The sequence below is a fragment of the Leptodactylus fuscus genome, chromosome 4, assembly GCF_031893055.1.
Source record: "Leptodactylus fuscus isolate aLepFus1 chromosome 4, aLepFus1.hap2, whole genome shotgun sequence".
NCBI classification, from domain to species: Eukaryota; Metazoa; Chordata; class Amphibia; order Anura; family Leptodactylidae; genus Leptodactylus; species Leptodactylus fuscus.
In genome coordinates, this window is record NC_134268.1 from 160,897,273 (window position 1) to 160,913,926 (window position 16,654).

Below are 16,654 nucleotides of genomic sequence, written 5' to 3' on the forward strand. Positions count from 1 at the left end.
GTTAGGGTGAAAAAAAACGCTAGCGGAAAACAGAACACTAGCGGTCTACATGGACCTCTATTATGATTTTGAGGTGGATTCTGCATCAAAATCCGCCCCCTCTTGCCCGTGTGAATGAGCCCTTTGGGTCAGTGCACACTCAGTTTTTTTACGCTGATTTTGCCACTGAATTCGCCTCATAATCAGCCTCGAAAAAAAGCCTCCCAATAGAACTCAGCACCAAAATCCTCGCCATAATACTCAGTGTGAATGGACCCTAAGAGGGAGTTCACATGGAGTTACGTGTCGCGTGATGTGGCACGTAGACGTCGCGGGACCCTTTGCGGGCTGTACACGCTCCCATTGATTTCAATGGGAGCGGGGATCGTATGCGCCGCGCTAGTTTGCGGCCGTGAATTTATTCATGGCCGCAAACTAGCATGGCACATACGATCCCCACTCCCATTGAAATCAATGGGAACGTGTACGGCCCGCAGAGGGTCCACATCACGCGGCACGTAACTCCGTGTGAACTCCCCCTAAGGGTAAGTTCACACAGAGTTTTTTGGTCAGGATTTTGAGGCCGTATCCGCCTCAAAATCCTGACCAGAAAGACAGGTCCCATTGAAATCAATGGGAGCCGCTCAGGAGCCGTTTCTTCCGGCTCCTGGAAAAAAGAAGTGAGATGCTCATTCTTCAGGCCGAGTCGCCTTGTGATTCGGCCTGAAAACACTCCCTCCTTTGGACTAGGCCCATTCATTGGACCTAATCCGGATGGGAGTGCACGGCTGGATGCCGATGCAGTGCACCAGCTTTCAGTCACAACAACCCATCTTTTGGACCGGAACCTGAGGCGGACTCCGCTTCAGGTTCCGGTCCAGAAAGCTCCGTATGAGCTTACCCTTAGGTTCGACATTGCATAAAAGCTGATTTTTGGCCACAAGATGCCTAAGCCTAAGATGTGTTTCACCTGAAGTATCATTACTTTGAGTACACTTAGGGCCCGTGCACACGGAGTTAACGCAAGCGCATTTTAGCATAATACACGTGTATAGAATACACGTATTAAAATAACACTCCCAATGACTTCATTGAAATCTTTTAGGGCGGTTTCACACGAAGTTACGCTCCGCTCATTCAGACATGTAAACACGTGTCAATGTGACCGTTGTTTAGCGCACGTAAGACCGACACACATTGAAGTCTATGGGATTCTGTTTTACAGCGGTCACTTTGACACGTGTTTATGTGTCTGAATGAGAGGAGCGTAACTCTGTGTAAAATCACCCTTACACGTGTAAAAAAAAAAGTGGCAAAAAACACGCCAAAAAACGTGACATGTTTTGTTATGCTTTTTTTACACATGTAAAAAATTTCATTGAAGTCAATGGGAGTGTTATTTTAAAACGTGTATTCTATACAGATGTATTATGCTAAAATGCACTCGTGTTAACTCCATGTGCACGAGCCCTTACAAATCTCACTAATTCACACTGAGTAAACGCTAGCTTATTTTGTAGAGTAAAATTACACTTGTAAATTTTGCTATCCCATTGACTTCAATGACATTTTACAGGCTATTTTTACAGGCTTATTTTTTACAGGCGTATTTTTACACTTGTAAAAAAATATCATTGAAGTCAATGGGATAGCAAAATTTACAAGTGTAATTTTACTCTACAAAATAAGCTAGCGTTTACTCAGTGTGAATGCACCCTAAATTGCATATCCAATGCTTTTTCCCAGATTGCTTGACATAAAGTTGTGCTATTTATTCACCGTGTATAATGAAAGGTGGAAAGGAATAAGTAAGGGAATACAGAAATGCACATTAATGGTACATCCAGATTCAGTCTATATAATATACTACTCTCCGTGGTTTAACCATTGACAGGAATGTATTCCCTGGGGTAGTAGTTATGCTATACAGATGCAGGTGGGTGCTATGAATAGATCCTTTTACACATCACTAGGAATTAATGTGCTTGTTTATAACACCATCTTAGAAATCAAAGGGACTTACATAAAAGGTTTGCTCCTTCATTTATACAATAATTATGCAAAAATATGTCATGTTACATAATGACAGAATCATTATGTAGTGAAGCTGGAATTGTATCAACTCTCTACTCTTCTTCAAATTGTATATTTACCTTTAGTAATACTAAAAATTACCTCCATTAATAGCCCTATAACTATTACCTATGACTATGTTCCATTAACCATGTTAGCTTTTACTCTGCGGATTAGGAGGATTACAACATTATCATATTTATATAGTTTTTTTTTTATAATTCGCTTTTCGAAAGGAAACTTTGAAAAAAATGTGCTTAGCACCATCGTCTGATATTCATACATTTTTTAGGGTAAAGGTGACAAAAAAACGGCGATTCAGGCATTTAGATTTTTTTTCTCTGCAACAGTCTTCGCCATACAGGATAAATACTATATATATATATATATATATATATATATATATATATATATATATATTAGATAGATAGATAGATAGATAGATAGATAGATAGATAGATAGATAGATATTGTCAGGGTCCGGGGTTGCTAGGTGGGGTGGCATAGACACACAAGTTCAGTTTCTTTTGTCCAAAACAAAGGTAGTTTTATTTTCACTCAAAAATATAGTCCAGCAACAAAAGGAAACAATACAAAAATAAATACCTGCCCGGCTAGGCTCTAACTAAGCATAAGAATAGGTTACCTCACCTAGAATAACAGAATTCCAAAGCCAGTTGAATCACTCAGGACACAGCTCCAAAAATATGACCTTTTTCTTTGGCTCTTTAGCCAAGCTCTGCCCAAAGTCTGCTGCAGGAGCTGACTTCTTAAGCTCCCTTGATGAGCAGACTCTCTGCAGCTGAGTCGCTGCCGGAACATCCCCAAAGTGTGGAATGGAGGGGGGTGGAATGACAGGTCCCACTACCAACCTACCTGCCATTCCTAAAAATCCAGCCCAGTAACCGGAACTCTGAAATAACCCTCAGCAGACAGAATTATCTGCTGAGAAACATTCTTTCTGGAGTTTTCTCATCTCACCCACCTTAGTAGTCTGGGTGAGATGTACACCCCCTCCATTACCTGACCAGACATCAGCTTACAATATATTGAGAAAAAGGGGATGTTTCAGATTTACTTTTGGGGTCTAAGTATTTTTAAAACATTTTTGTTTTCCGTATGTTTACTTTAACTGTTACACTCCTGGCCTAGGGCATTTTAACCTGATAATTGATGGCTTATATGTACATTCCCTTTGCTACTTTAGGAATTAGTGTAATATGGACATTAACTAGATTTTTTTTACTAGAATTTAACTTCTGTTTTAAGCTTTACGCTAGGTTCACACTAGCGTTCGGGTCTCCGTTCTCAGCTTTCCGTCTTCTTCATGCAGAAGACGGAAAGCTGTCAGAGTGGGTCCGGCTGTGAGCAGCGGTGAGCGTTTTATGCTCTCTGCTGCGAAGCCGTTTTTTTAAAACCGGACACAGAGTACTGCATGTCCGACTCTGTGTCCGATTTGGCGGAGAGCATGAAACGCTCACTGCCGCTCACGGCTGGACATCTTTCAATCCCATTCAAATTAATGGGTATGAAAGAGTCCTGCAGGTTTCCGTCTCCTGCCTCTGTTTTGTGCAGGAAACGGAAACCTGCAGAACGGAGACCCGGGCGCAGATGTGAACGAGCCCTTAGAAAGACACCCCTGAAGCAATCAGCAAAGGGGGACATGATTTTGGGATGGGGGAACCAATAATTCCTGCAGTTTCTTCTTTGTGCAGTAGTTGACTAGTTCAGCTTTAAGAGTATATGTGTGTATATCCAGTCTTGGGAGTATATAGTGCTCAGTGTGTTACTGTAGGGAGGGAGGAGTTTAGGAATAGAAGTCACTTCCTGTCTCATCCATCTTCTTCCTCTTTCTCTCACCACAAGGACTGGAAGAAACATTTCCCTCCCGCCCGCCCGCCATTCTCTAATCAATTGCTTTTGTCACATTTACCTGTATTATGTATTATTGTGCCATTTCTTTGTTTGATATTTTAATTGTGTTTTTTTGTCATATAAAAAAGTCTAAGAAGACTTTGATGGGTTAATGTTGGCATTATCTTACTAAGCCCAAGGGAAGGGCAGTCCTCCAGCCATGATTCCCTAGAGGTTTCCTCTTCGTGAGTCGGGGGTGTTGCCATATTTAGTCCATATTTTGTGGCATTTGCCTGAACATTTAGTTTTTGAGTTATTTGTTCATGTCATTGGCAATAAGTGTGGAAATAAATAAATTTAATTAAGTAAAATAAATAAATATTATAAATGGAGCCAGTTGAATCTAATGAAGTGTTACTTGGTCCATTAGTAAACTGTCATAGCTTTACTTTTGTGGTTGAGGAGTCAGGTGGAAGTTGCAGGCAAGTTATTGTGCACTTATTTTAACTAATAGAGGAGGTTAAACCTCATGGTGGTGAACAGGCTGAGCTTTGGAAATGGCCAGCCTAAAGGATGTCGTAATAGTAACGTCATCCAGGGGAGGGCACAGTGGTTAAGCACAGGTCGTTGGTGCCCTTAAAGTGTACTGGCTCTGCTAGAATTGCAAGCCGGAGCGTGCCGCCCCCCTTTATTTATTTATTGCTGTCTGGCTGGGTACTGTATGTCAGACAGCTGGGCATCTCACAGTATTCGTGAATCCCAATGGTCTAGCACTTCACCTGACTCCTTCTGTCATTATTTTACTTCTGTGAATGGCCGTTTTGACACCCAAAATAAAGTATTGTCTGCATTTATTCCAAAGTCAATATTTACTGTAGTTTGGGTGGTTTTAGGAAGGAGTGCGGGTAATGCCATATCCAAAAGTGATGTCTTTTAGTGTCCATTATTTATACATATGGATTACTCTCACCTACAGAGCATCTTTGACTCTCCATTTGAGAAAGCTAACATAACCTATATTTACATTTCTGTTCACATGCATGAGATCCATATCTGATATAATCTAGAAAATGATTTTAGGTTAAATGCCAAAAATGCCACTTATCCTTGCAACAAAGCAACTGGTTGGTTTCCACTCTTGTTATGAAAGCATTTGTACACAGACAGCTTAACATCCATGATTCTGACAGATGGATTTCAGGCTGTAAAATCAACAATTTAACATTCTAAAATCAGTAGTCACACAAACACAAACTGTGTGCGTCCATTTTACAGGTTGCCAGTGGATGATATGGAAGTATATTGTATTTGGTTACTAACCTAGCTGTAGCATTTTACTCTAACGAAACATGGTATAATAGTGGAATAATTTAATATAATAACTAAATGTCTTGAACATCTATCTATAGGGCATTACACCAAGGATGCTGCCATACTGTGCCCCTGCCACACTACAGCTGCAGCCAGTGCTGGGGCAGACGTGCTTTCCCTTAAAAGAGTTTTCCGGGCAGAAAATGTTTTTTAAAAAACGATCTGTTGGCGCTATTAATGGGTTAATAAATGCACCCATATATCTTTAGCAGTGTTTTGAGTGATTTGTAGGTGTCTCTGGGAGCTCCTGGTATCTTCTGCATTTGTTTACTTGTGTTCAGCTTCCCTGCTATGTCACTGCTACTCTAGCCACCTCCTTCATCTCCCTCCCTCCTCTCTCTCTCCCTCCCATACACCCCTTCCCTGTCTCACTAGCTATCCCGCCCACTACTAGCACTTCCCAACCTACTCAGCCTAACCCTTGACTTCATTATATACTTACCTCTCTTCCTTCCTTGGAAGCGGGGAAATGGATTGTCAACAGTTAACCAGCAAATGTCCCTGGGACGGTCACATGACCGCCCCAAGGATATGGGTAACTATACATTTTTTAAATTAATTATGTTATTTAGAAAGTAGGAGGGGGAGGGTGTATAGATTAGTGTAGTTATCCCAGACATCCTCTTTGAGTCACTAGCTGATTGTGGACTTTCCCTTATTACTAGCTACATGCTACCCTGATAAATTGCTAAACCTGTAATAAGGAAACGTCACAAATTCATCAGTGCTTTCACTTTTGAAAACCACCAGCCGCCCCATCACTGCGACTGTGTCTGTGTTGCATCCGGAACGCTGAGGGGCAGCCCCTGAAAGCAGATGAGGTCTCGATCAGTAAAAACTCCCAAATTGTGTATGTGGTCTGAACTTTGTAGGTTTATGCTTCTGAGGTTTTGGACGTGCAAGTTGCCATTTTGCTATTAAAGCACAGAGTGCTGACAAAGAGACATCTAGTTTCATTTGGATTCAGTTTTAGACAGCTCCTATTCACCTATTCAGCTAAGAACGGATTTACAGATGGAGATGGGTCATTGACTTTGGACAGATATATTTGGACCACAATGTGTAAAGCATTTGAAATGCAAATTGAATTGACTTTGCTCCAACATGGACTTAAGTAAAAATTACTTAACTTTTGGAAAAATTTACATTTTTGCTGTAATTTTGGTGTTCTGTAACCAAAAAATACGTTGTAGTGTCTCAGCTTCTGAGCGTTTTGGCTTTAAAGCTGATAAAGAAGTACTTTTGTTGTATTTAGTGAGAGCAGTCGAATGGTGGTCTCCACCTACTTTGCGAGGGTGTGCGGATGACCTGTCCAGTCCTCTATGGGTGCGCTGTGCTCATCATAGTACAGTGTGTGTCAGAGATGAGTTGCCATTCAGTCCATATAAGTTGAAGGAGTTGATGGCACACTTTAGGAGAGATGTTGGATTCTTCTATAGTTTTTGTTTATTTGTGTATCTTTCTGTTGAGTGAAGAGTTGTCGAGCAGGAAAGACAGTGGATGCCGCCATCTAGACTCTCATCCCCAATGGTAATAGGACACGATAATATTAAAAGTATGGCATCATTATAACTTAGGTCTGATACATGCCACGTACTGTGTATAGTCATTTTATGTAATGATTTATGAGCACAAGAAAACTTGTGTCATGCTCCATCCCCAGGCCGTATCACTGAAATACTCTCATCTGGAATCTGTCTGTCTAGAGGACAATACAGTGACTTATAAAGGCACTATAAGACATCACAAGTCATGCTCATGGAATTGACACGTACACGAGTCTTTGATCCATCTAGCTACACAAATGAATCTGCCTCTTAGTCCAATCCTTATGGTGTCTCCTATAAACCTGAACGTCATTGCCTGTTAAGTAGTGTCATCCGGAGCAGCGGCACCAATCTACGCCTCTGCTATGTAGTATTTATATCCTCTCTGCAATGGATAGAATACAGTCATCCTATTGTAAATTTCCAATATGAATGTAAAAAAAAAATCAAAGAGCATAAAAACATCCTTTCATTTTTCGTCATAGAAGGTTTGCCATTCAAGTGACATTAATATTATTCACACTGTGCGCAGTGCTTTTTCTCACATTATTAATAAACAGTTTGTATCTCTATGGGAAAGAATAGCTTTGTTCTATTTTAGTCAACCATCTGTGTAAGGTGTCTGGTGACTCATCCCTAGGAACATTTTTGGTAGTTTTACAATCATTTTAACAGTTCTGAGTATGCATTTTTTTTATTAATCTGGACTATAACAGAATTTAGCAAAGATTAAAGTTAGGTAAATCTCTTTTATTTCAAGGGATTGTCTGGTTCAGGAGACCCAATATTCTGAGCTAAAGGGCTATGTACCTTAGGATGCACTATAAATATGTGATAAATGTGGGTCCTACTTTCAGGACCCTCACCTATCTTGAGAATGGGGGGGGGGTTTCCTGACACTAGTCTCACCACTGATCACAATGGGAAAATGGCTGCTCATTCATGTTTATTGCTCAGCTTTTACAGATCTCTCATAGACATGAAAGGCAGGGCTTAAGGATGCAAAGCCATTTCTCCATTAGGAGTAGCCATGACATGGGGATCAGGGGTGTAATTTGGTGGAGTGCAGATGGTGCAGTTGTCACCTGGGCCCAGGAGCCTTATGGAGCCCATAAGCACTGATATAACTGTTAAGGATGCAGTTGGTGCAACTACTACCTGTCCCATAAGACAATCTGGAGGAGCCACAGATTATCCTCACTACACACCGCATTAAACTTCTTTGATTTCATTTCTGAATTCCAGGTGTGTAGCTATAGGGGATATAGCGATAGTAGTCACCACAGGCCCTGAACTATGGGGGGGGGGGGCAAAGGTACCTGTGCTACACAAAATATACCACTAATCTAAATGGCACAATGTAGGAATGTGGCTCCGTTACATATATTGCACTGAGGCCCATAAGCTTCAAGTTATGTCTCTGGTGGGGCCACATGTCCATTCATTATACTCCATTCATTTCCTTATGTGGTTTGCAAGACTCCAGTCAATTGTGGTACAATAATGTACATGACCATTTTATAGTGCTATAGTTAATAGTAAATGTATTAAGATATGAGGTGAGCATGTGAGAAAAAAAATACTATTATATCCTATATACTGGATTAATGCATTGGAAATACAATACCAATGCTCAGTCTAATGCCTTAAAGGTTATATAAAGTCCTGTTTTATAACACTAAGGGGATATAAATATTTTGGAGGTGTATTGAAAGGGAATTACAACTACATTGGAATATGTCACATAGACATGTCTGGAAATGAGTTAACATCAGTTTAGAACCCCACCATTCCCCAACATGAAAAGGCTACTGTCTTCCATACAGTTCCCAAATCCTTTCTGAGATTTTGGACCCAACAACAGGATTCATATATGTGTAAAACAATAAGCTCTAGGGTAAATGCAATCTGATTAATTCCAAGATTATAAACTGTATATGAGTGTGTCAAATATATAGCATGTGTCAAAGAGGAAAGTAGATCAAACGTTGGACCCATCTCTTGTACTTGGAGGAAGATTGAACTTGCTCGCAGCTTCCCATCTTGATACGCAATCTAGAGAAGAAGCCAGTCTGCCATTCTCTTGTACAGGACCATAGCCCCTCTTGTCTCAGAGTTACGATGTCTGTGGTGACATAAATCAGCACCAAAATGATTTCCCTCCACTTACCTCCCTGATACGGATCTACATTTCAATCCACCTTTTAGATTCTGTCATTGCCATTGCAGACTCCTAGTTTGATATTTATTAGATCTGATTACTCTTTCACGGGTATTTTTGTTTGTATGTCTCAGTTCACAAATGCATTATGGATTTTGTTTATATTGTTATTCACCAGCTTTACTAAAGTGTCTATTAAAGGGGTTGTCCCATCACAAGGATCCTATCTATACTGCTGGTTAATGTGGATGTAAGACTTTTCCTAAATACACTGCTTCAGCAAAACTGCTTTGTTTGTCCACTATCTTACTTTATTCAATTCTTTGTGGCCACAGCCCTGACCTAGCTGCTCCTGAGTCAAATGATGAGGAGGGAGGGAGGAGGGGCTAAGTGCAGGGAGCGAGCCTGTGTATCTAGCTAATCCTGTGTCTACACCATGTGACCTAGGTCCTGCACTCAGATAGAGGAGAGGAGCTGCTTTCATTTCTTCTGTTCTCCCAGTTATCAGGCTAGCTAATTCAATAGTGTTCATTATGGCAGAGACAGGCAGTGTCTGTATGTAACACAGAATGGAGTTGCTGCTGCCTGTACTTCATAGTCCAATATGGGTGGGCGGAGCTACACGGGAATTTGGGGCGGAGCTAAACGGCAGGTTGCCTGTGAAACCCCGCCCACCAAATGATGCAAGAAACCAGGAAGAAAGAAGATTTTACAAGAGTGAAGATTGCGGAGTATGTGAGGTGGGAATACCCCTTTAAAGGGAAAACTAGCACTGTGTACGGCTGTATCTACAGGAGCAGCTCTGTGACATGAAGGCTCATTCACATACTGACATTACAACTTGCAAAGTGACTTTCTCTTGCACCTTTTAATCTTTGTAATGCAAAAAATGATTTTCATACTCTCTGAAGACTAGTAAGACCCTCACATCAGGTGTAGCTATAGGGGCTGCCGGCCCTCAACCCCATAAAAAGAGAAATATGGTGAAATTGGTGAAATTTGCCAAGGTGCCCTGTGATTTTTATCCATGTAGTGGTGACTCTAACCTCTCTGATGCCTGAGGTGAAAACCGCCCCTCCCCCCCCCCCAAAAAAAAAAAAAAAAAAAAAAAAACCCAAAAACAAAACAACATTTTTTGTGGGCCAAATTGTAAGCCATGCTCACTTATTTGGCCCACATACAGTATATTGCCCCTATTACTGGCCCCCACAAAGTACTGTATATTGCTCCATTTACTGCCCCCATAATATATTACCCTCTTTACTTGTTCCCACACAGTATACTGAACCATTTTAGACCCCAACACATAATATTACCCTCTTCTTTTTTTGCCCCAACACAGTATGCTACCTTCATTTAGCCCCCACATGGTGATATATTAACCTTAGATCTTACCAAAATTTACAAAAGATTGGGTCTCGGGCCAACCTCAATACTTTTGGGATTTGTCACCCATTAAATACTATTATTAGAGATGAGCGAGTACTATTTGAAACTCCAGTTTCAAATAGCACGCACCCATAGAAATAAATGGACGTAGCCGGCACGCAGGGGACTAAACGGCCGCCCGCGGCAAAGTCTGCATGCTAGCCGCTTCCATTCATTTCTATGGGTGCATGCTATTCGAAACGTCCGTTTCGAATAGTACTCGCTCATCTCTAACTATTATACTGTTGGGTCTCCTCAGATGCCAGAGTATAATAAGGGGAGGCCAGGGGGAGGTGAGGAAAAATAACAAACACTTATAACTCACTTTACCTCACCTCTCCTATAAATTTTAACAGCAACAGTGGTGGTACCCTATGTCCTATTCAGGCCTCCGTCTAACGTCACACACTGCAGGGGTCATGGTTGAGGCCTGTGATTGGGCCTCTGTGGCCACATGGGGTGATCTGGCCATCAAGATGTTCGAACTGGCTCAACATGACTGCTAAGGCCGGGTTCACACGGAGTTACGTGCCGCGAGATTTGGCACGTAGACGCCGCGTGACCCTTTGCGTGCCGTACACGCTCCCATTCATTTCAATGGGAGCGGGGAGCGTATGCGCCGCGCTAGTTTGCGGCCGTGCATTTATTCATGGCCGCAAACTAGCGCGGCGCATACGCTCCCCGCTCCCATTGAAATGAATGGGAGCGTGTACGGCACGCAAAGGGTCACGCGGCGTCTACGTGCCAAATCTCGCGGCACGTAACTCCGTGTGAACCCGGCCTAAGGCCCAATCACAGCTCTTATTGGGACCCCGACCACATGACATAAGATGTAGGATGAAAGAGGCCTGATGAAGACGCGGGGAAACTGCTGGATGCCCAGGAGAGGTGAGTATAACTTTGCTATTCACCTCCCCAGGTGCCGAACAAATTCAGCCGTTACCTATTCGATTATTCCAACAGGTAGCAGCTGATGTTTTACTCATTGCTTCTGGCATGTCTGACCTCTACTTCTGACTCCAGAGAGCAGATGCTGAAGAACACAGCAACACCTTCTCAAGGAAGAAGTGGAGGCTGCACTGGACAGGAGATTGTTGAGTATAATATTGGCTGCTTCCTTTGGGAATAAACCAATAGGTAGCATTTGACTTAAAAAAATGCTACCCCCTTAGATTGTACAAGGAGGCACTGCCAGGTCAGGTCGTCTCATGGCAGGTGTGGCCCTGTATCCATGCCCATGGTGAAGGCGTAGGAATATAATACAATGACATAATTTTGGCATATTTTCTGAAACACTGGACTATTTTGTGCATCATATTCTTTTCCCATTTCAGTCTGTAAAGTTTTGGCACAATCCATGTGTCAGGCTTCTTCAGCAATTGCTTTTGCATCTCAGCCCACTATCTCTAGAATCAGTTATTACATTGCTTGCCTTTGATAGTTGGACTTTATGCTTTGTTATTGATTGATGTCACTATCTATTCTGCAACAGGCTGGGGACAAAGTTAGTTTTGTGTCAGAAGAGACAGATCAGTTCACCACATTGGCTGTCTGTAAAATCTCATGATCAGCCGACGTGTAAGTGAAAAAGAATTATCGCCTTGCTCACATATGTACCTTCAATTCAGATCATGGGGATTTTACCACTGATAAGAAGTAAAGAAAAATTGGGTCTGGTAATCTAAACTCCACATGTCTTGCAGTTTTCTGAATGAGCTCTTCCCAAAACAGGAATAGGGAAAGTTCGGTTATTTCAGTGAGAACTGTGTAATGATGAATCTATCCTGTGGTGGCGCTGCAGAGAGATCGAATACTTGCTGCTGCCTTCCCGAGCAGGTTATAGCTCGAGAAGGGAAATGGAGAATGACACTGAAAAGTATTTTCTGGTTGTCTTACAGAGTCCGAAATAATAAATGTAAAACCATTACATAGTAGTCTATTAATCCCATTTAGTGGTATAGAGTCACTAGGCAAAGGACAACAAAATAGCTTGCTGAACAGATCCAGGGCCCCAACCGGGGGTGTAACTACCAGGGTGTACCATGTGTGTACCAGGGTGTAACTACCAGGGTGTACCATGTGTGTACCAGGGTGTAACTACCAGGGTGTACCATGTGTGTACCAGGGTGTAACTACCAGGATGTACCATGTGTGTACCAGGGTGTACCATGGGTATAACTACCAGCCATAGTGGCTACTATGAGGCCCAGAAACTAAGAGGGCCTATTTCCACTAAAATCTACAATACAATTATTGATAACCTTGGATCATGGAAGGGGATTTTGAAGACTGAATATGTTTACTTTACTGGGACATCATGACTCCTGCATTACTTTATCTTTTTGTGTGTGCATTATCACTGTGATATAATATAATAATTCCTGTATGTTGACATCACTGTGTATTTTATCTCTGCATTGTGACATTACTGTGTTTATTTCCCCTGTTCAGGGACATCAGTGTGTACAGTGTGATACTGTGACATTACCATGTGCATTATTTCTTTGCTGTGACATCACTGTGCATTATATATGTGTTGTGTGTTGTGCCTGTGCCTAAAGCTATAGTTATAGTATTGCACCTTATATATGGAATAAAGTAATTAGCGCTCTGGGGTTAGGATATGATGCTTCAGGTTGTATGAAGAGTCACACTTCTCCAGTCCAGTAAGGCATTCATTATGAAAGAGGGCTAATGGTAGGCCTGCAATTATACAGTAACCTAATAATTTCCCTACAGGGTACAATACATAGTAAATGTTAACACTAGCAAGTTATTTCTTACACCTTGCAATGATGAAACACTTGTAACCATGTTGCTGTAGTCACTCACCTACTAGTAAGCTTTACAGGTAGAGTATTGGAATGTTGGCATGAGAAATGTTAAAAGCCTTTTTAGAAATCGTTCTATTTTCATTAGAAAGTTAATTAAAATGTAAATTCTTATAATGCAGTAAAAATACACTTTTGAACATAAATGCATCAAAATGGATTCTGCATGTCCAGAGTCACATCCGTTTTACGTGCTGTTTGTGATTGTTCAAGTGCTCTTCATATGTAGTAGTGTCCTCTTCAAATTAGCATGTAGAGTACTTGCACAAACCTGGCCTGGAAATGGACTTTTTAATGACTATCTCCACTATTGAATCGTAAGGCATAATCATTATATGGTTTATGCGCAATTTATTATTGGTTTTCTAATGGTGTTGCTGTAGTTACGTTATTTTCAGTGCATAAAGATGCCTTTTGCTATGAAAGAAAAATATTCTCATGAATATAAATTAAATGGCTGTATTCCATGCTTAAGATGACTAAAGCAAAACACAAGGGGGCAACCACGTTATTTGCTATGCTCACCAAGAAATGGCAGACTTCTTAATAAAAATAACTCATTATATCATTAGATAGTAGATAGATAAGGATACATATGTAGATATGTGATAGATAGATAGATAGATAGATAGATAGATAGATTAGATATGAGATACAGCAGACAGATGAACAGGCAGATAAGATAAATAGGTAGGAATTAGACGTGAGATGGACAGATAGATAGACATGTTAGATTACCGTATTTTTCGGACTATAAGACGCACTTTTTTTCCCCAAAATTTTTGGGGAAAAGAAGGGTGCGTCTTATAGTCTGAATGTGGCGCCTGGCATCCGCTGTAATAGAGAGGCGGAAGCCGGCAAGTGATAGACGCCGGGGCTTGAGACATCGCTGCGCTCCTCTGCCCTGCATGAAGCCAGCAGCAGGAGGAGTGATGCTATTCCGCTCCTCCGTGCCCCCCGCCGCTGGCTTCATGCAGGGCAGAGGATCGTAGCGATGTCTCAGGCCCCAGCGTCTATCCCGTGCCGGCATCCGCCTCTCTAGTACAGCGGATGCCGGGTCAGTATCCGTGGCCCCTTCTCCCCCGTACCGGCCCCGTACCTGTGAAGTTGCAGGCCGGCTCCTGCGCGGTGATGCTGACCCTCATTAGGCTCCCGGGCCTGTCACTGCTATATATTAGTATTGCGGCTGGGTCTATGACCAGCCGTAATACTAATATACAGAATGTCCCATAGATGGCAATACACTTGTATTGCCGTCTATGGGACTTGCGATCAAGTGACCGCAGGTTCAAGCCCCCGGGGGGGAATAAAATAGTAAAAAAAAAAAAGCTTTAAAAATATGAAATAAATAAAAGTTCTAAATCACCTCCTGTTTTTTTTTAATACAAGGTGATCTAAGAAATAGACATTCCCCAAAATGGTATAACTAAAAAATACATCTGGCCCCGCAAAAAAAAACACTCTATGCGTCCCCGTACAGCTGCAGGGTCACCTGTCAATGTGGCCTTGCAGCTGTTGCAAAACTACAACTCCCATATATTAAATATTTTACCAGTTTTTGCTTCAAAATTTTTTTTCCCTATTTTCCTCCTCTACAACCTAGGTGCGTCTTATAGTCCAGTGCGTCTTATAGTCCGAAAAATACGGTAGATAGATAGATGACAGATAGATTTTAGATCTATCTATCTATCTATCTATCTATCTATCTATCTATCTATCTATCATCTATCTATATTGATGCTTACAATACTTTATTCTTCATTACATAACCTACAAATAATTGACAGGAAGTTATAGATGAAATAATAGGATTGGTCATTGACTTTTTCTTTCTTCCTGTAGGTGGACAGAACAGAGGTGATCAGAACATGCATCAATCCTATTTTCTCCAAAATTTTCACAGTGGACTTTTATTTTGAAGAAGTTCAGCGCCTTCGCTTTGAAGTTCACGACATCAGCAGCAATCACAACGGTTTGAAGGATGCAGATTTCCTTGGAGGAATGGAGTGTACTTTGGGACAAGTAAGTGGTAACAACCAAGACATTAATTAACCTAGGCTTAGCTATAGGTATATTGAATCTGTTGTAAACAGGGTAAAGTAAAGGGATTGGAGCCATCGTCATCTGAGGCCTGAGGAGGATCCCTCCATCACCTGTTCAAACAGTAACCAAACTTACACTATAATACCGCCGGCATATTATGGTTTCATTTGTTCAGTTTATTTTACATTAGTGTTCTTCTGCAATAAGTGTAACTTATATTTCAAAAGATAAAAAGGGAGACATGGCACTCCATACAGTAGCGTAGCTTAAAATACAGACTGCAAAGAACATGTTCACCTTGTAGAGATGTACGGTCAGACTCAGCTTGGTTAACCAGTATCTGCCCCCACTTCAGAGCTTGAAGTCACCGCCATTAGCGCCAGTACACGGTAGGAAAAGCTAAGTGATGAACAGAGCTGCTGGTCACACCGCACAGAAACTGTGATGTTGTAAAGTAATCCTTTATTTCACTGTACAAGGCAAGGACTGCCACCTCCGCCAAGCAAATAAAGAATTTACTATAATGGGAATAATATACTGTAGTAAGAGTCTGATACTTAAAACGTTTATTGATCCTTCTCTGTATCAAATGTTCCAAACTTAGTAACCTTTATCGATTTAAGTGTTGCCAGAATTTGGAAATTTAGAGTTACTTTCTGGGGACGTTTGGTTATTTTTTTGATATTAAGGAATGGTCACAATTTTTGGTCTCCGTGATCTATTCTCGCGTTGTCCGGCTGGCTCATAATAGGACGTGGAATGCAAAAATAGGAAGTCTGATATCATCTTGTCTAAGAACTTTGAAGGAGATTTGTGGTCGATAATTGTTTTCTTGTAATAGTCTCAAAATGCTATAAAAACATATAATAAGTCATTCTCATCTCACCAACCCCTGCTGTTCCTGTTCCAATACTGTACCCCTGTAGCTACACCATTTCCTTTCTCTATCTCTATTATCTGTATCGGAACAAATGTGATCATTATTTTAGCTAAGACGCCTATCACCCATTGGACCATCAAGTGCCTACCACTAACATAGCATCCAGAAATGCAAAAACCTATAAACATTATATCAATGGGAAACTTCCATGATCATTGTACTACATACATAAAAGCGAGGATGTTTATTGAACGTTTCTGGCTGTTTTATTGTCCCTGTGTACAATGAGGATGTGTGATAACGCTGCACAGTATACTTCTATCTTGTTACCAAACATAATAAGCTAGCTGTCAGCCATACATTCAGGAGGACTTCTTTTATTTAGACATGCTCATTAGTTTCTTCATGCTCCACAAGTTTTTGACCAGCAGTCATTTATCTTGCTGTCTAACTTTTCCAGCACTTCATCTTCATTTCAGACAACTAC

General features: G+C 41.2%; 1 protein-coding gene across 1 annotated transcript in view; it reads left to right on the forward strand.

Moving 5' to 3' along the window:
* CPNE4 (copine 4) overlaps positions 1-16,654 on the forward strand; it is a 301,821-nt gene that overhangs the window by 192,011 nt on the left and 93,156 nt on the right. Inside the window, exon 3 of the mRNA XM_075271282.1 lies at positions 15,087-15,266. Coding sequence (XP_075127383.1) covers positions 15,087-15,266 — 180 coding nt within the window. The remainder of the gene's footprint in view (positions 1-15,086; positions 15,267-16,654) is intronic.